This window comes from Musa acuminata, chromosome BXJ1-11 (assembly GCF_036884655.1).
Source record: "Musa acuminata AAA Group cultivar baxijiao chromosome BXJ1-11, Cavendish_Baxijiao_AAA, whole genome shotgun sequence".
Classification (NCBI taxonomy): Eukaryota; Viridiplantae; Streptophyta; class Magnoliopsida; order Zingiberales; family Musaceae; genus Musa; species Musa acuminata.
In genome coordinates this window covers 31,912,501-31,937,757 of record NC_088337.1, presented here as the reverse complement: position 1 = coordinate 31,937,757, position 25,257 = coordinate 31,912,501, and the positions used below count along the sequence as shown (strand labels likewise).

The window sequence follows — 25,257 nt, the reverse complement described above, 5'->3', positions numbered from 1 at the left end:
CGGCGGAGGTGGACGACACGGTGGGACCCGCGGGGGTCGTCTTTTATCATCTGCGGGCAGCTGCCATCGCATGTCACGCAGCTGTTTCGACGTCGACCCGTCTCCCTCCCTCCCATCTCCTCATTCTTCGTCGTGTTCTTCGCGGAGGCAATAATTAATGTGTGCCGGGTGGTGAGTGAGGACCAGACAGAACACACACACACACACACACAACACTCCGGTCCAGCAGCCTCCACGCCAGCCTAGCAGCGGCAAGTGACAGTTCTTCCAGAGCAGTTGGACCCCACACTGACCTTTTCCAAGTATCAGACCTTCAACAAGGCTCAAAAGATCAGTTGAAAGAGTACTTGCCTCGAAACATTCTTGAGTGGCAAATTTATGAGTAAACCATTCGGTATACAGTTGACTGTTAAAAAAAAATTACAATGAAAAATTAGCATCTCACTCTATTTTGAGAGTGGCGGGGACGACGAGACCGAGTCGGAGTAGCATCATGTTATAGGTGAGCTGAGTACCTACTTGTTTTGGGTTCCCCCCCCCCCCCTCTTTATCGCAAGGACAGGGGCTGGGCCCCGTCCCTCACCAGCCTTGTTACAGAGAAGCATTGGCTTCCTGATTCATCATGGACAGATGGTTGGGTACAAAGGTCAAACCTTGAATCAGAAGAAATCATGGAGCAACATCGAAACAAGCTCCAAATTTGTAAATGTACAACAGAGGCAAACTCTTGTGTTTAATCATCACAGATATATAAATATACAAGTATACATAGGCCAAAATGAACACGCGTTACATAAAACTTTCTCCAAGCACGGTACAGATGTCCCGACCCACATGCAAAACTTCCCTCGAAACGAGGGACTCCTCTGGTTGCCGGGTGCCCACTCGTGTCCGACACACGCAGTGTTGTCACATTTTGGGTCAAACGAGCAGCGGTACAAGACAACATAGAATCCATAAACTAATACTGTATCGATCATATAGCGGGGATCCTTCTGTAAGCAAAGCATATCTGTCACTGAGTAGATGCAGGTTTGTCATGGGGGTGCTTCTGTTTGATCGCTCAGCGATGCTGGTTGGTCAAAACAAGTACATCAAATTTTGAATCTCCTGTGGACAACCAGTTAAATGTGAAGTTACTTTCCGACACATGTACAATAACTGCAAGATAACATCAGTTTCACTAACCTATATCAGTATGTCTGTCAATGGGCAAATGGCAGTGCAGGACCTGACTTACCTCTTTAAACTTCCCTTACTGAAAGCACATCATCACGTGGATGAGCTTCATCTATGGTAACTTTTATCTCATCACCAACCTTTTTCCCGTCTGAAACAATCGCGATAGCCTGAACCCCGACCTGCAAAAGCCATTTGCCAGGAAGAGAGTGAGCAAGACACAATCATCCCCCTTTTAACAAATATGAACCAAACCATGAGTTGAATTTTTGCAAGTGCCGACGCTCCAGATAAGAACAACAAATTACCTACCCAGATTTCCAGAGGAAAGAAACTTGAAAAACTATCATGCAATTAGCATATACCAAAATTTACCAAACTGTCTGCTATTTGCCTGTTGGACGGAACCATGATTACACTTTTGATTTAGGATTGTTCATTTATTTGCTCATTGATGATTATTTATACTGGAATTAATCGGATGAAGTATACCTCTGTGTAATTCTCTTTACCCAACAGAAGGTTTGCTTCTATAGACCAATAATATGTTCTTGGGGAGTTAGAGGCTAATAGAGAAGATTGGAAGCATGTAACTGACATTCCGATGGTATGGCAGAACAAAAACAACCATGGTGACTAGTTGCTAATTTGCAGATTCCAAAATAGAATATTTGTCTACTTTAACTGGCTGTTGCATGGTGAGAGCTCAAGTTGCAAAAGACAACTCTGCCAACATGACAAGGAATCTAACAAGAAAATGCAAGATGAATATGACAGGTGCACTCGATTTTCGACATTCCAGAACTTATCACACTGGCCTTGATGATATTAGTGGAACTATTTTTCTGATATACTCAAATGCAAATGCAGCAAAAAAGTCAGACCTTAAACGTACACTTGATCCTATGGTCAATGAAACTGGCAAACTAACACTGTAGAAGCACAGACTTACCTCCATCAAAAGCAAGGCTGCTGTCCGATCTTTAATGAGCCTAAGGATCATTGCAGAAAACTTCCTTTCTCTTTCTTGTCGTCTCAAATACTCCAGTAACCAATATCTTAAGCTGTTACTTTGAAGTCTCTTAGCTACTCTTACATGCATGTTAACAAGACATGCCATTCCCTCCAATTCACCAGCTGAAAATGGTAGAGATTCTCCTCTAATAAAAGCCTTCACCTGTAAAACAAACAACAGTAGCAAGCTAAGATACCCGTATATGTCTAAGTGTAGCTGTTAGCAAACTTCATCCTTATAACCAAATCTTGGTTCTTCCTCATAACCAATCTTACATCTAATTGCTCAAGAAAAGAGATTATAGAACTTGAAGAACCCAGTGACCTGTCTCATCTACAGGTATCAAGTAACAATAGTGTGGAAAGTTGAACAGAACCATCAATGGATGCTTCCAAATGACTAATTTGCTAACGAGATACATTTGATACAAAGAACATACCTGATAGTGAGCTAGAAGATCAATATATCTACGGATTGGAGATGTAAACTGCACATAACCAGGGAGTCCCAATACTCCATGGCGTATAGGTTTCCTAAAGTTCATTTCTGCGGCACGCATAATTTTTAGGTAAGCAGCACTTCTAGCAGGTCCTTCAGGGAGATGAGAAAATGCTGATGCCGAGATGTTTGATTGGGGCTGGCCTCTGTAAGGCAACGAAATGTTGTTGCAGGAACCAAATGTGGCTATAACTTCCCCACAGAGTATCATCATCTCGGATACAAGACGCATAGCGGGATTTGATTGATCTTCAACATACAGAGTTATAGATGGTTCAGGATCATCAGGCTTTGCCACCTTGATTCGTGGGTCTATTGTCGCTGTGTCTATCGCACCCTGAAAATTTAGTTGGTCAATATAATCAGAGAGAAATAGGTCCATACAAGAAAAGCCCTAAATAACTCCAGTAATATTGCCATAGAGTGCTTACACAAGAAAGGATTTGTAAGAATGGACCAGATGAGATATCATATGGCTGATAAAAGATTTATGCCTGGAATGAAACTGTTTACTCAGTTTCTGGTATAGGAATTAACACTAGGGCCAACTAGGTCATTTGGTCATTTAATTCTGAATAAAAACTAGAAACAAGGTGGCTAAAAGTTACAAGTAAGAAACTACAATTTCAACAACAACAACAACAAAGTCATAAGTCCCAATTATATGGGGCTGACTACATGGATCTTTTGTTGTCAGATCTGTAAAAAGTTATATGTTTAGTTGAGTTCAGAATAGTTAAATCTTTACTAATAATTTCGATTAAAGTCTTTTTAGGACATTAATTATTTTACCTCTTTTAACTACCGCATCCAAAGGTCTTCTAAGCATATAATCATATCATCTTAAATGATTTTCTTCATCTTATTCTCTAACGAAGCGATACATAGTTGTTCATGAATAAAATTTTTTTTTTTGCTATCTTTCCTTTGTAACTCCATATATTTATCTCAACATTCTCACCTCGGCAACACAAACGTTTTGTATATATTTTTTCTTAATTGTCCAACACTCAGATCCATAAAGTATTTTTGGTCCCACAACTATTTTACAAAAATAATCCTTTTAATCTTAAAGGCATCCGATGATCACACAAGGCTCATGATGCCCCTCGTCATTTTAACCATCATGTTTATAGTCTATGAATAATATCTTTATCGATCTCTCTATCTTATTAAATAATTAATCCAAGATATCTAAAGTTATTACTTAAAGTGACTTCTTGCCTATCCAACTTAACTATATTTTCTGGCCTATCACTAAATAATATCACTAAAATTACATTTTATATCTTCAATTTTAGTCCTACTTAATCTAAAACATTTAGTTTCTATGACTTGCCTCGATGACTCAAGTTTATAATTAATTCTACTTAGATTATCATCAACTAAGATAATATTATCAGCAAATAGCATACACCAGAGAGGTCCATCATGTAAGTGACTCATAAATTTTTACTAAATTAACGAACAATTTTTCAATACTGTGGCTATGAATTTTCTTAATAAGTTTATAGTTAAAAGCTTACATCAACCAACTACATTATCAAGTGATTTGATGCAACAAGATTTACAATAATGTAATGACTAATCAACACAATTAGAAATTAAAAACAAATCAACAATCATGAGTTGTAATATCACATTGTAGTATCCCACCATAGTGTAAACTCTGTGCATAGTTCAAAATTGACCTTTAGGTTTCACAGTGCTGGATGTCCTCTTAACTAAACCTAATTGGCGATGTAGACCATCTATGTTGTGTAAAATGCTTATCATGCCCATTGTCTTCATTTCAGACTGATATTTGTTGAAAACCTCTCGTCTACATGTTTTATATATATATATGTATGTGTGTGTGTATATATACACACACTTATACATATATATATACATATAGATACACACACACACACACACACACACACACACACACACATATATATATATATATATATATATATGATTTTACTTAAGGAAATGGTTATGATGCTTATCACAAATTGTAAATTATATTAATTTCATAAACAAAAGGTATCAAAATGAAATCATAAAGTTTTTAATAAGCATGATGTCCTATAGTGAGCTGTCATATGGTCATGGTCATGCCCATATTTCGTAGGAAAGTGTCTTCTAAATATTTGGGCTCAAAGAAGACAGGATAGACCACAATCTAACTTGTCATATCATGAGGCATCTCATGTAATCCACATGGCACTCCTAAGATTACAAAATAGATGGAGTTTATGAAGCAAATAATAAGGGATTGAACCTCATAACCAATGAACCCACCACAAACCGACCAAAAGGGATGTCTACACTAACCTGACCCTAAGGTGCTGAATACCAGTTAGTGGAAGCTGCCCGCAAGGGGCTTACTTTCGTGGTGACCTAAAGGTGCCAGCTGCCTGTTAGGCCTTGAAGATTTCGGTACCGGAGGATGGCTAATGAGCAGTGTGCCTGCCACACCGAACTCAATTACAATAAAGTGATGCCATACCAGGTCCCCTTATCCTTCTGACTCAGTCCTATGGGGTTACGTGGTTCCAGGATGTGTGACTCCGAGCTCAGTCTATTCACGCCCGGACCAGTCCTGTAAAAATTTAAAACCTTGGTTTCAACTGTCCCATGACCTTCATGAGACTAATGTTCAATTTTTTTTGTACACTTTGATACTTCTCTGGCCTTGCAATTAGATCATAGGAACATCATGGCAGTGATAAAGAGATGAAATAAAATTGACTACAAATAAAATAACTATAGATAATAAGATAATTAGCAGGAAGAAGTTAACAATAGCCTCAAAGAAAACCTGGTCACAACGCCACTGAAACCTGAGCAAGGCAGCCTCTGAAAGAATCCTGAGCTCACCCTCCTCTTCTAGATTCAGATGAAGTAACTCGGTTGCGTTCTCATATGTCAACATATAGGTAGGTCTAATGATTGAGTTCTCTATTGCAAGATCTGCAATGCTGGCATTTGATAAAGGTTAACTGAATTTGTATGGAGAAGATTCACTGCAGATGAAAAGAACTAAACAACTAAAATTTACCTTCCATCTTGGGATAATGTTACAGATACACTGACAGCCCTGCATAGTTTTCCTTGCTGCAAGCTCATACCCTCCATTGCAAGCTTCTCTGGGAACATTGGATAGGTAGCAGTAGGCAAGAATATGGAGGTTCCTCTCCTCATTGCTTCCCTATGCATCAGAAAAAAAAAATGATCAACTCTTTTAAGTCTAAACCATATGAATTCTGTTCCTAATTAAACAGAAAAATAAATTAACAAGGATAAACCGGTCAAGTATGCTGTGAGGTGCAACCAAACAAGTGGGATCAGCAACATGGATCCAGAGTTTTATCCTTCCATCTGGTAGCCTTGTAGCGCTTAATGCATCATCGAGCTGCACCATTAACAGCATATTAGAGATAACAAGGCCAATGGCATGGTGCAAGATGATTAACATATTGATCCAACATGTGCTCGGCACTTCACATGCATGAATTCCATTCTACCTCATCAGCATCATCCACGTCAATGGCATACACTTTCAAAAATGTAAGATCTTTCCTGTTTCCCTAAAGTTAAACCAAAGTAGATTAACTTCGCAAGAGTAGTTAAGTATATCTCATAACAACTATAAACTTAATACAACATCTCAACTGTACTATTACCTCATCAAGATCATTGGAAACAGCTAGAAGGTTTTCGGCGGCTGACAGAACTTCTTCGCTGTATTCAGTGTGGATATTGAACTTAAAGAGGTCAAGATTGACATGCACAGGGAAGTATCCAATATCTATGAGGAGGTTAACTGCAGCAGATGATGTCTTCATTAATCCCATTGCCTTGAGTATCTATTGCAAAATTGATCAATTAAGTACAACTGTGGAGTAAATACACAAAGACAATAAAAAGTATCTTCTGCAACATTAACAAATTACCTACAGCTGTGATTGGATATACAAAAATAGCAGAAAAGAACCTAAAGGTACAGAAATATATGTCCACATCTACTTTCTTAATCCACCAATATATTATAACATCCTATTAGATTTCAGTTTAATAGAGATAAAAAGATAATTTCATACAAAATGTGACTGCAAAAAGCTAAAATCAATAAGATAAAAAATAAAAAAAATCCCCCTGCCCTCCCCCCAAAAGAAAAGGAGATACTAATAGTGGTCAGTGCTGTTCCTTAATCCCAATGGCATATACATTGATACATGTACTATGGAAAATTCTCTTGTAAGAAAAGGATGATAGAAAAAAAAGGGCATCCATTTTTTTGGTATGTGCCAACAATATAACATATACTAAAAACAAAACAAAGTCAACAGAGACGAAAAGAAGTATTACACTTCCAGCAGTTTTTCGTTGTTCATCATTTTTGCACGCATCTAAAGCATAAGCCTCAAGAGATTCAATTCTCCTTTTAACTTTATCTTCTGTCATCCATGAGCTTTTGGAAGGTTTAGACCGTGAAGGCATAGCTTTTGCAGACAATAGTAAGTGCACAAACTCTTCAAGTTCCTTCTCTGAAGACTCTTTGACAAGCTTCCTTTTTAAGAGTTCCTCCACCTAATACACCACACAGAAATCATTTAGAAAATAAAAGCAAAAAATTAAAAAGGATTAAACCAAAAAACATAACAGGGAACAAGGTATTAGCGCACTGCTCTTGCACAGCCATAGTGACAACATCACATGATGAATAAGATAGAATGCCAGGTCAAGTATCACGACAACAAAAAACATATTACAGGGCAAAGAATATAAACTAATTCAGGCATTTCCTCTCTTGAGAGTTGAGACAGCATCTAATGATTCTACCATTAATCCAAATTAGTTTATTATGCCAGACCAAGAAAAAGGATTCTCACTTAACAGAAAAGGTATTTCAATGCCTTTCTAGTAGGGCAGTTGGTAAGCAGGTATGCCAGGGGACACCTTCAGCACAATTCAGCATGGCATGTGCTGATACCTTAATGGCATGTAAGTTTCTTCTCAATGCGACATGTCTGGATTAACATGGCAATCAATTTGTATACAACATACAAAAAGATGTCAAAGCTAAGGAAAGGTTCTAAAGCATTGCAGCATTTAAAATATTAATCTTATTACTTTTAATAAATAAATGGCTTCCATTCTCCTATTAGTGATAATAAGTAGGATACATGATGAAATTATCTAAAACCACTGATGACTATTCTTGTAGCTACATAAAATCCATATTCCTAATTTCATTCTTGTGATACAATGTGATTCAAAAATAAACTTCCAATAGAAACAAGACTGCCCTTTTGGAAACAGCAAACCTGGAATATAAGTAAAAACCATCTGCATTGAAGTGACAAAGGGTGTGAAATAGCAGAGGGAAATAAGATACCTGAATGCTAGGACGTGGTTCATATAGAGAACAATATCCCTTGCTCTCAACCACATTAAAATATATGTCATCTCTTGACAACAAGAGATGGGAACAGTAGCTTTCAAGAGATTCCTGGCTGCCATATATAATCTGAAGAAAATGAAAGATGAGCAGTGTTCAAGCATGGAAAGTTGATTTTGTCAAATAAGTACCTCAGCTAATTCCTCAGCTGTCACTGTCCTTTTATTTTCTGAAAGCTCTATCCAAGCACACTCCAGAATGGATGGATCCTGTGGGAAACAAATAACAACTTGTGAATAAATGGCTCCAAGTTCTATTATCCAAATATTGAATTCTCAGACACTTACTAAGAGACCCTGAGCTTTCTGAACAAATTCAGAGATATCTGTGTGGTCAAAGTCTTCAATACCAGGTACCACGTATGTGACTTGTTGGGGCTTTATTGAGCAAATCACTCCATTCTGCTTTGAAAATTAAATACTAAACTAAATTTGATGCCTCAGAATCAGTTAGATCAAATATAACATAGAGTAGTCAGGGGAGATATAAAAAATAAACAAGGACCTAGAGATCTATTTAGCTGAAGAAGTTGTTTGTAGGAACCTGATCGCAAACCATCCAATTTTTCTTCCCATCAGGCTTTTGGACAACTGCTAGCAATGTCTTTTGAGAATCTTTCCTAAACTCAAGCAACAATCCTTTCTGCAAGGTTTTCTTTTCCAATTTAGCATCAAATAATTCTTTACTGCTTGGTAATCCCACTCTGGAAAGATAACAGACATAAAAAAAACCAAATATTCAAACTAATGAACAAATAAAGCAATGCCAACTACAACAAAAGTAAAACTGTAAAAGAATATCCTACCGGTTTCATAAAACAAATAACCTTTGAGAAAAATTCAATGATCCTCACCAAATAAAATTGAAGTCAAAAACTTCAGTTTTGAGCACCAGAACAAGCTTGAATTGAGCCTTATATCTGGGATGTATAAATCAACTATCATCATACTGACCTTTGCAAGTGTGCACACATGGATCAATGCTCTGTTGAAGGTGTGTCTGTGCATCCTTACCAATCTGTTTGCACGAGGCAACATGTAGCTCGTGCCATTTCATGCAACTAGTATGTACTAATCTAACAAAGACTGTAGAGTAAAAAATCATAAAAGGTTAATCCCTTAATACAAATGACCTTCAAAATGTTTCTATACCATGCCATCGATGACTAGTTGGGCCAAACGATTAAGTTAACTGATCTTCACTAGCCTTTAGCATTGACAGATCCAAGCCGATGACTTCACATTTAAGATCATCATCTGAACCTTTTCTAAAGTAATGAATGAGGTAATGACATTTCAAGGTTTGAGATATATCCTACTATTTATATGTGTGAACAACTAGAGCTAGTTCCAATGATGGATAAAGTAAGAAAGAATACAATTTGAGGTGGTCTAAGTGCATCGAGAGGATACCTGTAAATATACCAGAAAGGTGTGGTGATTGAGTTCTGAATAGTAATTCAAGAAGGGATAAGGAATACCTAATAAACAAATGAAACAATATTAAGAAATCTGTGTCTTCATTTGACTAGTAATACTAGCTATAAAAAAAGATCAATTGCAAGAAGTATCCATCTATCCAACCCAAAATAGTTGGTTCTATCATCTGCTGTTGTTCTTTTAAACCTTTTTTACCAGTCAAATACTATAAGATATAATGAAAAACGATTCATATGTTCCCAGAGTGACCAGTGATTTAAAAAGCGCTAGGCGCCAAAAGGCGCCAAGGTCCACAAACGCCCGAGGCGCTAGGCGCTCGCCCGAGCGAAGCGAGGCGCTAAATTATAAAAATATATAATATAATTATAAAAATAGATAATATAATTATTTAAAATTATCTAAATTATAAAAATATATAATATAATTATAACAATAATTTCAAATAAATAAAATTTAACAACATTAAAATCAAAATAATATATTATTAATCTATTAACAGAAAATTAATCATTTCAAAATTCAAATAAACTTAATATTAAGAGTATACTGAGCCTGATGGAGAAACGAGGAAGCAGCGGTGGCGAGCGGCGGCAGCGGGAAAGGGAAAGGGAGCGGAAGGCGCGAGCAGCGAGAGGGCTCGCGGGAGGGCTTGCAGGAGGCACGAGCAGCGAGAGGGCTCGCGGGAGGCGCGAGCAGCGGGAAGGCTCGCGGGAGGCGCGAGCAGCAACAACGGCGAGCAGCGGCAGCGAGCGACGAGATCGCGATCGGGATCGGGATCGGGATCGAGAGCGACAGCGGCAGCAGGTTAGTGTTGGGTTAGGGTTAGGGTTATATCGGTTTAGTTGGTTCGATTGAACCAACTAACAACCGAACCAGGACTGAACCAGACCTAAAATTCTGGTTCGGTCGCCTTGGTTTACCCAGGCGCTCGCCCGAAGCGCCCAGCGCCTGGGCTCGGGCGAGCGTCCAAGCGGCGCCTGTTTGAAGCGCGCCGCCTGGGACATTAGCGAGGCGCTCGGGCCTCGCCTCGCCTCGCCCGAGCGCCTAGGCGAGCGCCCGAGCACCTTTTGCAATCACTGAGAGTGACTGAAACCTTCTATCTCAAATCTCTACGAATGATGCAAGAAAAAACTGTGCACTAAAAATGCTCCGTCGTGAAAAACCTCATCTTAAGCTCTTTTGAAACTGTTCTAGTCTTGGAACAGGTTTCAATATTAAAATTGTATTTCTGTGCGTACAGTCAGTTCATCAATGATATGACAAGAGATGCATGTTACACATCGTACATTCTCTTAGGACCAGTAAAGCTAGATGATAAACAGTATGACCTTCCTATGTTGCACCACCGGTATCTCAAATAGAACATGGACCAAAGACGTCAGATGCACCAAGGAGTACAAGACAGGCAATTTAAGGACAGAGAAAAAAGAAACATAAATCTCAGTTAAATTCTTTGCTTCTAGTGTTTAATGACCAATCACACTTTATCAAGACACTCAGAACAGTTTAAGAGCACTCTAACAGATGAAAAATACCTTAATTTACTCATATGACAATGATACTATGTACCTCGATCAGTCATATGTGCAAAAAGAAACCCAATTTGAAACCCAAAATTGCAAAAAATAGTTTACAAAACCTGTAGTTAAAATCCAAAACATGTTCAGATGCTTCAACAATACCTACATTACAGTGTATGTGAATCAAATAGTTAGCTTAATATACACACTTCCTATGGTTTCAATTCTTTTGAAAACCCTACGAGCTACCACAGAAACTTCAACTTCAAATATGACATACAATCCACAACTAACTTTTCCATCAGAGAAAGCAAGGTTCGCCGTACCGTACCGTACCGGCGTTTCGACCCGAGCTCGGTACCGGTACGGTACGGTATACCGCTCGGTACACCCAGGTGTACCGAGCGGTACACGCACGTACCGAGACTGTACATTGCTACAGTGTTGCTACAGTGGTACTGTACACTGCTACAGTGTCGGTACGGTACGGGCCGGTCCGCGTACCGTTGGCCTGTCGGACCGGTACATACCGCCCGTACCGGGCGGTACAGTCTGGTACGGCAAACCTTGAGAGAAAGTCAGTATCATTACCTGAGCCTTGCCAAGAAAAGGTGTCTACATGCTTCTTGGTCTCCAATCCACAAAAGAATCATTTCAAATCTCTATGGGTGAAACTAAAAATAACTACAACCCATTTTTCTTCTGATAAATCATGTAAATTTTAACAGATTCCGGTAATAAAACATTTTGGCATACTTTGTTGCTTCAAATTGTCTACAGAACATATTCAGACACCGCATTGTTGTTCAAAATTTGCTCTCAAGCATCAATCATAAACCAGTCAAAATGATGACCAATATCAGACTAGCTGGTATTTTATTATTATTTTTTCCAGCTTCTGCTTCTTCAAATCATTCTCAGCTTGAATTAGAAAAAGGGCTTCCATTATTCTATTGAATTGGAATAGTTGGTGAAAACCGAAAGAAAGAAGCGCCTAAGGATTGATTGTGTTCAACTGGATTTCCTTAATGAAGGCAGTAAGCTCAGTTCAGGAACTTTTCTTCTGAGTGACACTGAGCAGTAGGAGTCAGTATACCGCCGAGAACAATGGTACGGTGTTAATCCAGTGGATTAACGAAACCAAAAACGAACCAAGACACAAATCTTTGCTCTGAATACATTCGATAACCAGTCAAGTGAAGATGAGTTATGGATCATCAGACCCAATATCATGGATCCTCATCGCAAACAATTGTGATATAACCCGAAGAGGAGGGTCACATAGGTGGCCAAAGACATGAAGAGGGTGTACGATTTGGGAGAAGAGGAGATGGAACACAGGATGGTATTCGGATGGTCAATCAGGTTCGTACAGTCCAAAGTAAACCAAGTCTAAGTGCAGTTACCAGAAAGTCAAGCCCTCTTGATACCCAGATCGATTTACCCAGCACTTGAGCTCCAGATGCAGCAAAAAAGCAGGAAAACACTACGGAAACGAAAACGCAGCAAGAAAGAACAGAGAGCGTTACTTGGCGGTCGCCCGAATCCGCCGGGTGGCGCGGATGACGGCCAATTCCTCCATGACGGACTCGACGAGGCTGTGAACGTAGCAGCTCCGTTCACTGAAGCCATACCGATCCAATCGGAACCCTAGGGAAGGTAAAGAAGAAGCAAGGCCTAGGTTACGGTGTCTTCCGCAGAGAGCGGAAAGGCGGCGGCGGCGGCGAGGGTGGAAGAAACGGAGGGATAGAAAACCGGAGAGAGGAGGATGGCAGGCGGTGCGCAATAACCCGCCACCACTCATCGCCCTCGTCGCCAGAGTGAGAAGGCGAGGGAAGATTTTATAGGTTTGGTGGAAGGGAAGCCTTCAATTTGCTTCGCTCGCACCAGTGGCTGGGGAAGAGATGGGATGTTTTATTTCTATCCGAGGCCTGAGTAGAGCCATCTAAAGCCCATTATGGCCCATGTAAAGATTATGGACTATTAATGGGCCCATGTAAAGCTGAGTCCCATAAACCAAGTGAACACAGATCCATTGCATCTTAACATGGCTGCGTTGTCTGTATCCAATGCATCTTAAAATGACTGCGGTGTCTTGTTGCAACATCAACACTCTGCGACGAACTGCAAGTCTGCTGCCATGGCTGCAATGTCTCCTTACGTGAGCAACTTAGTCAGCATACGTGTCCGACCTATCTAAGAAGTTCAAGTGTGTCCACCCTTAGCTTGTGGATCTCCTACGACTTAAATGTTGATGCTTGATATATGCCCTAACAAACAAAACATCTATAACGTTTGATGCGTTTAGATACTTTTTTATTGACCCTCTTCAAACCTCACGTTACCCCAAGTTGAAGGCTCTACATTATTGACCCTCTTGAAACCCCACATATGTCCAGGTTAATAATTAATGGAGGCATGGATACACTTGACACATTTCTCTGTGCAACGTAAATGCCGGCATCACAAATGCAAAAGTAAATAAAACACTAGCAAAAACATTAATAAATAATTTCACAAACTCCAAACGAAAATTGAGGAAGACAAACATTGATGATGGATGGACTCCCATTTTGCAAGCGAGTGACCACAGGCTGAAACAGAGGCAGGCAGTCATCGGCCGTCTCCTACTATCAATGGACCCCGACGTCCCTTCTACGTTTGCTTGCATGTAACCAAATAATACATCTGACCAAGTTAAATTAACAACAGGTGGTGATAGGCTACAATGCAGTGCTGAAAGATATATATTCAAGCTCAAGGTGAAGAGTGGAATGACGCACCTGCAACCAACGCTTCTTCAGCGCAACCGACCCATGAGTTGTTGTTGATAACTTGGCCAAGAAGAATTCAGCTTCAACCAAGGATGAAAGAGTACACGACTTGGTAAGAACATGAAAAATCAGCATCCACACCCACCATGTTTTGTGGGTGTGGATGCTGATTTTGTACAATTTTTTAACCTTAAATAAATAGAAGCAAGAGGCTATCAAGTTTGTATTTAAATACATCATACAAAACTATATCGCTTACGTAGGAACGACCTCCCCATCAAGTGATGATGACCCATCACCATCCGCAACTATGGAACCCTCCAAAGTCTCTTGGCTTTTCTTCTCAGTTGCTTCTTGGAACCCTTGCTTAAACCTATCGTAATTTGTAGGCTCAGTTAATTTGAATGGCCGCTCACCTAGGACCTGTGCCAAGTCATCCTGGTGCAGCACTTCCTTCTTGAGGAGGAGCTCCGCAATCTGTGCCACGTGATCTTTGTGCTCCTTTATCAGCTCAACCGTCCTCTCGTAAGCCTTGGAGATCCATTCCCTCACCTCAGTGTCAATGATGGCTCCAGTCTTGTTGCTATAGGGCTTCGTCATTTCAAAACCATCCTCTCTCTGGGGAAAAGAAAGGAGACCGACCTTGTCACTAAAACCATAGACTGCAACCTGGGCATAGGTCATTTTTGTCACTTTCTCCAAGTCATTCTGTGCTCCAGTGGAGATTTTTCCTAACAAAACCTGAAACAACCAATATAGTTACTTTTTACTAGATTTAACATTTACAAAAAGGATAGTTCAACTAAGTTTGCAATGAGTTTTCAAATCTTATGAAGACTTTATGCGAGTATACACTTTAGTCCAAGATTTTAAATACTGGTCCAATACAGACATTGGACCAGTAATGTTACTAGGATACCGGGACAGCACACCAATATGTGCCATCCAACATTGTTAAGTAAAAGATATAAATGATAGGTATTTTACCAGTACTACTGGTCATTGGTTGCAAACTATCAATACTATGAACATAAGTTACAAAACTCAAGCGAGAGAGGGATTTTACAGCCTGGGACCCAGTTTTAAACATCAACTTCATTAAAAGAAAAGCCAAGTGATATAACAACTTCATTTAGAAGTGTTCTGATGACTTTGATTAGTGAAAAGGCATACCTATGATTTCCTGTGTCAAGATCAGACACATGATGAGACATTACTCTCAACAGGAATTAGCAAATGCAGTATCACCACATGAAGGTATATACACAAATAGATAAGATACATGTGTTAAATAATAACAAAATAATATCTTCATTTTCACTAAGCAGGAAATGACTTAATTGTACCAATTTTAAAATTAATCATGGTTAAAAAATCAGGAACGGAATACAATTGTTTTCGAACATCAATCTGTAAATAACGTGCATAACCATTTAATCAGAAAATTAACACCAACAAACATTTCCAGATATATAGCATGTCAAATTTCTGCTCCTATTTAACCAACTAGTAGTAAAGAGGAAACTTTCTAAATCACAAAAAACCTACTCTATTCAAAGATAACAAAATTTAAAGAGTACACTTCAAGTGTTACAGATAACATGTTTGGAAACTAACAACCAGCAAAAATTATTTAATCAACAAATATAACAGCAATGCTGACAATTTTTTGAAAAATCATATTTATTAAGAGGGATATTCCATACCTCTTCAGATGCATGGCCACCTAGAGTCATACATGTCATGTCAAAGAGCTGCTCTTTAGTCATTAAAAGATTTTCATTAGGCACATATTGAGCAAAACCCAGAGCAGCAGTTCCACGAGGAACAATAGTGACTTTCAGAAGGGGCTCCGCATGCTCCAAAAACCATCCAGTGACAGCATGACCTGCTTCATGGTAAGCAACAGTCCGACGTTCCAACTTGCTAATTACCTAGAACGCAAACAAGAAGAGTTTTCAAGTGCAGTGACATTCTTAGAAAAGCATAACATCATCTTGCAGTAACTAAAACAAACACCTAACCCGCAACAAGATTAGAATTTCATAAGAGGAAAATGGAGTGGCAGCTCATTAGACACATAATTGTCTGCATAGTTAAGGCATCATTTTCCAAAGTTCAAAGTCACCAAAAAGCTGAATGAAATTTCTTGTCACTCGCAAGAAAAGCATAGACAATTTATTGTGATTTACAAATTTCCATAGAATAACACCTTGCCAAATGTGATAATTCTTAATTCTGACAATGTTAGATGAGTTTAGCTCTTGATTCTTATATTTGCAATATGGTAAAAAAGAATACAATGCTATAGGATAAAGTTAAACATATAAGAGGAGAACAAGAGCTAACACAAACAAGAAACCAAATCATTGAGAAGCATATAAAAGGATCATTTTTCAAGGAAAATAATGGAGTAGAAAATGAGATACCTTATTTTTCTTCTCCAATCCACCAATAATCCTATCAATAGCAGCCTCAAAATGGATCATTTTTGCAATATGGTCAAAATGAGATACCATATATTTGCAATATGGTAAAAAAGAATACAATGCTACAGTATAAAGTTAAACATATAAGAGGAGAACAAGAGCTAACACAAACAAGAAACCAAATCATTGAGAAGCATATAAAAGGATCATTTTTCAAGGAAAATAATGGAGTAGAAAATGAGATACCTTATTTTTCTTCTCCAATCCACCAATAATCCTATCAATAGCAGCCTCAAAATGATGCATCGTAACTTGTGTTTCTTCACTTCTTGCAGCAATCAAAGCAGCCTCATTACAAACATTGGCAATGTCAGCACCAGCAAATCCAGGAGTGAGAGCAGCTAATCTCTCGGAGTAAAATGATGGATCATTATCAAGCTTGATCTTTTTAAGATAAATGCGAAAGATCTGCTCTCGACCTTTTATATCAGGCTTATCAATTGTTATTTGGCGATCAAATCGGCCAGGTCTTAGTAAGGCCTTATCCAATATATCAGGTCTATTGGTACCAGCAAGCACAACTACTCCTGAGGTGGTTCCAAATCCATCCATTTCCACAAGCAACTGGTTCAGTGTGCTTTCTCGTTCATCATTTGAACCTGAAAAACCTCCACGACCTCTTGCTCGACCAATAGCATCAATTTCATCAATGAAAATTATACTAGGAGCACACTGTCTAGCTTCTTGAAACAAGTTTCTCACCCTGGCCGGTCCAACGCCAACAAACATTTCCATGAAATCTGAACCAGAAATTGATAGAAATGGCACACCAGATTCACCTGCAGTTGCTTTCGCTAGAAGTGTCTTTCCTGTACCAGGAGGACCTACAAGAAGGGCTCCTTTAGGAATCTTAGCTCCCAGTTCCTCATACTTCTTAGGATTTTGAAGGAAGTGCACAAACTCCATTATTTCCTGTTTAGCTTCATCACAGCCAGCAACATCTTTGAAAAACACCTGGCTTACATGCACGAGTTATTGAAAATAGACATGCACAACAAATATATGAAGGATAAAGTTCTAGCTACCAGCTCATCCTACCTGGCAATAAGCAACAAGCATAAACAAGGAAACCAATATAATGTTTCTTGCTTGACCATCAAAATGACAACTGGAGATACCAAGAAATATAATGCTTACCTTATTTTTTGAATTCTTATCCATCTTAGTCACATGAGCTTTTCCAATGTTAAAAATACCTCGATTTCCCTTTCTTGTGCCGCCTCCCACGCTAAGTCCACCCTGAAATCTTTTCCCCATAAAGTAGATAAAACCAAGAAGGAAAGCCGTTGGTGCAAATTTCAGCAGCTCCTGATACCAAATTACTTCTGAGACATAAGTCACAGGAATATAATCATGTGGGTCCATGCCCAATGCTTCCTGAGCCTCCTCCATTTTTTCTTCAAATGATTCCACGCTTCCAATGTTGAAATAGTACTTGTAACGGCTGGGAGCATGTCTGCTAGAAACATCGGTTGTTGGACCATGAATTTCATTGTCTTGTGTTTGATTGTTTATTTGAGGAGATTTCTTGACATAAACTTTGGCGACTGATTTATTGGATACAACAATATGATCAACTAAACCTGCTTCCAATAACTTGTTTTTGAACTCTTGAAAACTAATCTGCAAAACGAAGAATCTAAATCAGAGAAAAAAAATGGCTTGAACTCAACAAAAAAATCCAAACAGGAAAAGCATGGCATAAAATTATTGTGTTTCACATTCATAATCTAAACTTTCTCCATTTACTATCTTTCAAGAACGGCATAGCTGAAACCAAGAATCATTTAGGATAAATAAACTGATGATAACTCAATCAATACAGCAACAATGTGATCATAATATAATAGGATATCCTGGAATGAAAAAAATTGTTAATGTATTCGTCATGTTGTTCAAACACAAGATTCAACTGGAGCTAAAAAGTATAGTATAAAGCAAGGTTCGCAATACCGTACCATACCGGAGTTTCGACCTGGGCTCGGTACCGGTACGGTATGGTATACCGCTCGGTACACCCAGGTGTACCGAGCGGTATATTCAGGCGTGCCGAGCACCGAGCACTGTATCAGTGCTACAGTGTTGCAGGACTGCTACAGTATTGCTACAGTATAAACGCCGGTACGGTACGATACGATATTTCAAACCTTGGTATACAGTATAAACTATGAAGCGTTGGTGGAACCTTGGACACAATGAAGGCAATAAAGGTCACTTGGAGTTTGCATCACATATCAACCAACTTCTTGCATCAACCGACTAGAAAATACTCAACTCCTTGAATCAAAACTTGGCAACTGATAATCCTAATTAAAGATGATTTTCTTGGCCTAGCAAGATAAGAAAGGTTTCAAAAATGCTTAAGTCGTCATTACCTAGATGGTATACAAGGAAGCCTTAATTTGCAAAGTTCAAAGAGTAGCTTCAAATTGGACAACTAGAAAGCACAAAATTTGCTTTATTGATAAAAAACTAGGCTAAAGAAAAGCAGTACTATAGATCAAATTCATAAGAAAAACTAGAATAGGAACATCAAAAGTGTGAGCATATTTGAAAGGCATAATTATGTAGAATATTGTAAGCAATCCATCAGACAAAAATCAAAAGATCTGAGTGTTGGACTATCTTGACAATTTGCTTTTTTGCAAGTTAAGATGCACAAACATGTTGTATGTGCCAGATATAGCATCCACAACTAAAATGAACGCAATTGATGAGGACCAGCAGCTACAGATGGTGTTTTCCCTACAAAGTGCATGTCTGCTCCATGTATGATTCACCAATGCTTCAATCATTGATCTAAAACAATCTGAAGAAAATAATGGAGATCACTAATTACCAGTCCCAAAGGCAAATACAGTTGGACCAGATTATATGAGAAAAGAAAAAAAGAGTCTGTATAACTGTGGATAATTACTAGCCTTCACTAAATACAACACTGCAGACTGCAAGCATGCAAGCTGAAGATAGACCAAAGTTGACTGATAATTGTAATTTGGCAAGCCATGATTTCCACAACATAAAGGACAACCTTCCAAATAAAAGAATCCAAACGTTATAAACTAATTCGTAATTATACTTGGCAATCAACTGGCTCATTTATAGATATAAGTCAACAAGCATGACAGAGTTACATTTTGGTCCTCGTCAAGATTATCTATTTGTCTAGGGCTTCACTAAATTTCCCTCGTCTTTTAATAGTTCTTCACTTAGATTAAATGGATTGATGTTAAACCCATACGATGTGGATCCCACTGAAAAAAAAAAGTCTGTGAAGATTCTATTAAAAACCTGATTGATGGCTTGCATCCCTCTCCTGCAGCATAAAAGAATTGGCTACGACAGTCAGATACAAGAAGAAAATACAAGTAGAGAAGTATATGCTGAAGGCAGTGTCTCTCCACATATTTCAGGCCCTTAAATGTAGAAATATTATGGTAAACTGGAGCCTGTTAATTCTCTCTCCACTATGGAAATGACCCTGATCACCATTCAAACAAATTAAATTTATGTCAAAGCTTTTAGGACAATCCACCTGAAGAGACTGCATAGTTAACCTTTTCTTTCTTCTCACCATTTTGCAATTTATCTTTTTATCACATGATCTTTTTATCTTAATCAAAAAATTCTATCAGCTGGTAACAGAAGAAAGATTTTTTCCATGCTTGATGAAGCATAACTTTACATTTGTTTTAAACAGTATGACATCTGCAATTGAATGCTATTTATATCTAATTTGTCATTTCTTTTTCTTAAGAACTTCAACCTGGAGCCTGTCATTATCTTTTTTTTGTGCATCTATGAGTTACATGAAGTCATAAAAGCTGGTAAAACGGGTATCTGTAAATGAAATCAAACCAGGAAGAAATTCCCATCTGAAAGATGATCCTGATTTAATCTTTATTTAGAAGAGGTCTACTCAGCAAAGGACAGATATACATGTGAAGTACATATCAGTGTATAAAAATATATTCCAGAAATACATAAATGAAATACGACATTTCTTCTCAATTAATGGAACTTCATCTTAGCATGGACACTGGAGTGGCATCTGATAAAAAAGATCACAGGAGCAAGTTCTTTATAGAAAAAAGAATTTTACAGGAGGAAAAGAAACATACTTAGATGGTTAAAATAAAGCCTGACCTCTTTCTGGTCAAAGGAACCTCTAGAAAAAGATGAAAACAACAAGCCAATAAATATAAGAGGGGTGATAAGACTTTGCCACTGCTTCATAAAATTCTCCTGGAAATTTCCATGATCTTCTGTGCTTGAATCCCCTGCAAAAAATATATAAGTGCATATTCTCGAGAACAAATTGACTAGTTAAATCTCTAAAACTTCCACTAAATTAATTGCTCAAGAACATAACCTGAATTGTCAACAGAAACAAAAAATGTATTCCACTAATGATGAATAAACATAATTATCCTATGAAAATTTGATAATAAAAAATACACATATTGCCTTACTAGCATATCTAAAACTCTGTTACTCATCAAAATTTCTCAATAGGAATCCAATACTTCATGTAGGTGTCACATCCTTCATAACTAGGAGAATTTTACATAATTCATCCATGTTTGGTCAACAGTTTATAGAAACTTGCTAGTGAATTCTCTTGATGAACATTGATTTGAAAATGATTCTCCTCTTGCTAGGAGAATTCAGTAGTGTATTGTCAGTAATCAACATGGAGAATACTTCTTTTCTTATCTCCTCCATCTATTCATGTTTCTTCTTAAACATCCTTACAGCATTTTATTCTTCTTATTTTTTTAACAAAATAAAGGCATTTTATCGTTTAATGTATGTGGCATAAACAACAAAGTCTGTTAAGTATAAGGTTGATATCTATGAATTCAAGCAATAATCTGTTGTTTCTCTGTCCTTGATGCATAATGTCCTTTTTCAGCAATACCATATGGAGAAGCAGTTCAGTGTGCATCATCGTATTCAAGAAATTCATATGCTGAGCTTTGGGGCTCCAATATATTGACAACTTGCTAATAATATAGTATTTCACTATATATTAACAACATCTCTAATGCATAGCACAAACAACTATCATTTGGAAACTGTTGATTAAATTATATTATGCAGGTTCAAACATACAGACTCCGAAAAACCACACCAAATGACAGTTATGAAGCTCAGCATAGCTAGGGAATGCTGGAAACTTACAGGTCCACAACAATAACAAATCCAAATAGTATGTGAATCCATATAGAGTTTGTATTCAAGTAATAATTGGAGGTACTACCAAATTTACTAATTTGAGTGTCACTTACCTTTTGGATCCGATTTGTTATTTGCATTCCCTTTTGGGATTTCCTTCTTATCTTTTGGGAAGTAGTTCTCGTAATCTGAAATGAATGATACAAAGGGAAGGAGGAACAAATATAAACGAAAAGACAAGGAGCTGCAAGCAAAGAAGTCGAGTTTCATCAAAAGATCGATCACTTACTTTTCTTGTTCGGATTTCCACTGGAGAAGAACCGCCTAAAATTAGGATTCGCTAGCAGGAACCGCCAATCCAATAGCCGGTTCCCAACGCCGACGGCCTTATTCGCTCCAAGAGAAGTCAGGTAACCCCTCGTCCCGGCGACGTTCTCGTATCCAATGCAAGGCTTATGAAGGAGTGCTTCGCCGGAGAGCACGGGCCGCGCACCATTGTTACCGTTGGATAATGCAACCTAAACAATCAAATCGAACCCAACGATTACGTACCCCAGAAAGCAACGTCTCTAGTGCAGAAACTTACAGGAAGAAGTGGGAGGAGGGATCGGCGTGCAGTTACCCTGGGGGACCGGGAACGCGCCGATCGCAAGAGGGACCGCCCGAGGCTGGCAAAGCTCATGTTTCGGGGCGATGGCGCATGAATTGGCTGAGAAACCTAGATGTTGAAAGAGAAAGAGAGAGAGAAACACGAGAAGGGGTTCGAGGAGGAAGGAGAGGAACCGGTCTTATTATGGTTGGGGCGATCGAAGTTCTAGTTTCCTCCGAGGAAGGGGGAGGGGTCTCGAAGCTGGATCTGGATTTGGATCCCGATCCGAATCCGACTCCGAATAGCGAAGCTCTTGTTAATAAAGAATGAGAGAGGTCTTGAAGCTGGATCCGGATCCAGGTTTCGATCCGGATTCGATAAGACTGCATCCATCTAAAAGCTACGGAAAAAATCGTTTATTTTGCCCCTTTTTTTTCTTTTTTCTTTTTCTGAGGAGCACTTCGTTTCTATTTTTTTTTAACTTATACAAAATATTCTTACTTTATTTTCTCTCCCATCTCTTTATAAGAGATTCTAATCCGATCCAATTCATTGAAAAAAATTAATTGTTCAATATGTGGAGTGAGCTTAATCGGGATCCACGTCCAAGCCCATCTCTTATGATAGAGATGATGATCTTAGGAAGTTAAGGATTTAGATGATGATATTGTGAAAGAGGAAACATATATGACATGATATTTAATCTCAAAAGACAAAGACTATACTAACACGTTCAAATGAACAAGGATCTCAGGCTGTAGAGTATTCTCTATCTAACATATGTATAGATAAAAGGCGATGTTGCTAACTCCCTGCAAAATATTTATGAAATATTCTGTTTATTTACGATAATATATCAATGCTTATTTTTAATATAATAAAAAAAATTACTTTTTAATCGCTCGCTTCTATACTTGCCTATCTCGAGCTAGCATCGGAGGGATCGAGTCAAAAAATTTCTCCCGATCATGATCTTCATACAAGTAGCACCTTAAGAGCTCGACGTTTTAACCTTGGAGGTACTTCGAGCAACTCTACGCACATGGGTTTGGACCACATTGGGTTGATCGCAATATCGATGATATATTCCTATAATATTTTTGGTACTAAAAGGATAGCTCGATATTACAATAATATCCACCCATCGATCCTCTCAATGAATGCTTAAATGAATAGGCATTACTCTCGAAACACAATATTTTCATTAGGGGGATAATAGATGCTCTTACAAATGCAATATTAGTGTCTATTCAATAACTTGAGTCTTTTCCCCCTATGAATGGTCCTAATCTATGTACTCATCTCAATAAATTTTTATCTCTTATCTTAGAGGTGTTCGATGGTAGTGTCGATCTGATGGAACACATTATAATTTTTTACACCCAAATATTATTATATGATACTTTGGACACCATGATACATTGCACCTTCTCTATCGATTCTTTTGCCTAACGTACAATAAAGTTCAAACTTCACTTCCTTAAAAATATACACCCGCGGTTTTCAACGACAATACTCCTCGAACTCAGGTAAATGAGGAAGAAACGCTTGCAAACTTCATCGCTTAGTTCACAAATGAGATATGAGGCGTGATAGATGCTTATCCATCACTTATAATATAAACCTTCGTGATGAAGCTAAAACCCACTCGCCTCTTTTAGTTATCGATAGAGAGACAATTAGCGACTATAGTGTAAGTACTTCAAATAATCAATTAATATACTATCATCAAAACAATGATCTCAAGCAAACATGAGAAGTCATATAAGAGACAAAAACAAAGAGTGACCACAATTAGCCCCAACCATGAGGTTATCACAATAGAGGATAAATGAATTGCCTGAGTTATCTTATCTAAGGTCCAAGCTAACCCCCCAAGTATAATTAAAACTAAAGCTTTTTCATTAGAAAAAAATAGGAGCTCTTAAAATACCCTCACTTGATGGAGACCCTATTGACGAGAGAAATGTTTAAATACTATTGGTTTCATCATGATTATGGTCACAACACAAACGATTATTGTAACTTGAAAGAGCTTATTGATAAACTCATACATTGGAGACATATCTGGTGGTTAGTCCAAAAGTATCAAGTGCCCTCACCCCAACCTTAACGGCCGGTTGAGCAATAAATTGATGTCATCATTGGTGGACCCGTATTAGGGGGAAACAATTCATTGGTTTATACATGCGCTATCATTGAAAAGCATACGAGGATAAAGGATGACCCAAATATAACCATAAAGGAGAAAGAGACAGAGTACCTTGACTCGAATTACGAAGATACATTGATAGTTTCGGTAAGGATGATCAATGCTCGGGTGAAGAGGGTCATGATTGACACATGTAACTTTATTAGTATTTTCTACTTTGATGCTTTTCAAAAACTCAAGCTGTCAACTAATGATATTAACCCTATGACTTCTTCGTTAGCGGGATTTAGTAGCGACTATATCTCACCTCTTAAAATCATGAACCTATACATCATATTTAGAGATGAGCCTTACTCATAAATAATACTGGCTAAGTTTATGGTGGTGGATATCTTTCAGCATATAACACGATCATATATTGACCCACTCCAAATAAATTGAGGGCAATGATGTTGACCTTTCACATTGTGATGAAGTTTTAGATGATGACCAACATTAGAGAGTTGAGAAGCAACATACGAGAGTTGCATCAATGTTACTTGATGGTGGTCTTACCATCGAAAAAGGCCCAACCCAAGGTGCCACCCATAGACCCTTGAGACTTCATTAAGTGTGCCTCACATATTTAGTTACTATAGCAACTGATTGAAATGCCCTTAAACAAGGCTTGACCCACCCAAACTATCAAGGTCGAGGCGACACTTTCGAAAGAGAGATGGGTGCAACTCATCAACTTCCTTCAGGAGAATGTCGAGGTGTTCATGGATTGCTAAGAGATATGTCGAGAATCCACCCCAATGTGACTTAGCATCACTTGAATATTTCTCCCAAGACACGATAAGTGAAACAAAAGTTTCGTAAGTTTGCTACTGACTACAAACAGATAATTAGTGATGAAGTAGAGAAGCTATTAGAAGTAGGGTTTATTATCAAGATTTAATACCCCAAATAGCTCTCTAATGTTGTATTCAT

The 25,257-nt window shown here is 38.2% G+C and overlaps 2 protein-coding genes across 6 annotated transcripts; both read right to left on the bottom strand.

The window, feature by feature from the left end:
- Nucleotides 1-716: 716 nt before the first annotated feature.
- On the bottom strand, nt 717-13,752 carry LOC135597728 (ribonuclease II, chloroplastic/mitochondrial-like). Of its 3 annotated transcripts, none has more exons than XR_010481386.1 (15): nt 13,653-13,752; nt 8,688-8,847; nt 8,432-8,545; nt 8,276-8,353; nt 8,082-8,213; nt 7,052-7,273; nt 6,367-6,549; nt 6,208-6,270; nt 5,989-6,095; nt 5,742-5,891; nt 5,502-5,661; nt 2,634-3,029; nt 2,132-2,356; nt 1,189-1,361; nt 717-1,110 (listed from the first exon to the last, which is right to left on the bottom strand). XR_010481386.1 is itself a non-coding variant. In XM_065091093.1 (15 exons), the coding sequence occupies exons 1-14, from the start codon at nt 12,905-12,907 to the stop codon at nt 1,245-1,247; spliced, it is 2,382 nt and encodes a 793-aa protein (XP_064947165.1). In that variant the 5' UTR covers nt 12,908-13,007; the 3' UTR covers nt 717-1,110; nt 1,241-1,244. The 3 variants fall into 3 exon arrangements, 1 of the variants encoding a protein (XP_064947165.1); XR_010481385.1 differs by lacking the exon at nt 13,653-13,752 and adding an exon at nt 12,633-13,007; XM_065091093.1 differs by lacking the exon at nt 13,653-13,752 and adding an exon at nt 12,633-13,007 and having other exon boundaries at nt 1,241-1,361.
- Nucleotides 13,724-22,336, bottom strand: LOC135597727 (ATP-dependent zinc metalloprotease FTSH 8, mitochondrial-like). Of its 3 annotated transcripts, XM_065091091.1 has the most exons (10): nt 22,131-22,336; nt 21,834-22,062; nt 21,658-21,732; nt 20,513-20,646; nt 17,504-17,989; nt 16,553-17,320; nt 15,584-15,811; nt 14,137-14,618; nt 13,887-13,957; nt 13,724-13,791 (listed from the first exon to the last, which is right to left on the bottom strand). In XM_065091091.1, the coding sequence occupies exons 1-9, from the start codon at nt 22,224-22,226 to the stop codon at nt 13,954-13,956; spliced, it is 2,502 nt and encodes an 833-aa protein (XP_064947163.1). In that variant the 5' UTR covers nt 22,227-22,336; the 3' UTR covers nt 13,724-13,791; nt 13,887-13,953. The 3 variants fall into 3 exon arrangements, with proteins under 3 accessions (XP_064947163.1, XP_064947162.1, XP_064947164.1); XM_065091090.1 differs by lacking the exons at nt 13,724-13,791; nt 13,887-13,957 and having other exon boundaries at nt 14,075-14,618; XM_065091092.1 differs by lacking the exons at nt 13,724-13,791; nt 13,887-13,957 and having other exon boundaries at nt 14,075-14,618; nt 22,167-22,334.
- Nucleotides 22,337-25,257: the final 2,921 nt, after the last annotated feature.

Coding starts and splice junctions, on each gene's coding strand:
- LOC135597728 (XM_065091093.1), bottom strand. CDS start 12,907: ATGAGTGGTGGCGGGTTATTGCGCACCGCCTGCCATCCTCCTCTCTCC. Junction 6,096..6,207: donor ACGTGGATGATGCTGATGAG/GTAGAATGGAAT, acceptor TTAATGGTGCAG/CTCGATGATGCATTAAGCGC. Junction 5,662..5,741: donor ACATTATCCCAAGATGGAAG/GTAAATTTTAGT, acceptor ATCAAATGCCAG/CATTGCAGATCTTGCAATAG.
- LOC135597727 (XM_065091091.1), bottom strand. CDS start 22,226: ATGAGCTTTGCCAGCCTCGGGCGGTCCCTCTTGCGATCGGCGCGTTCC. Junction 20,647..21,657: donor TAACAAATCGGATCCAAAAG/GTAAGTGACACT, acceptor TATTTTTTGCAG/GGGATTCAAGCACAGAAGAT. Junction 17,321..17,503: donor ATAAGAATTCAAAAAATAAG/GTAAGCATTATA, acceptor CATGTAAGCCAG/GTGTTTTTCAAAGATGTTGC.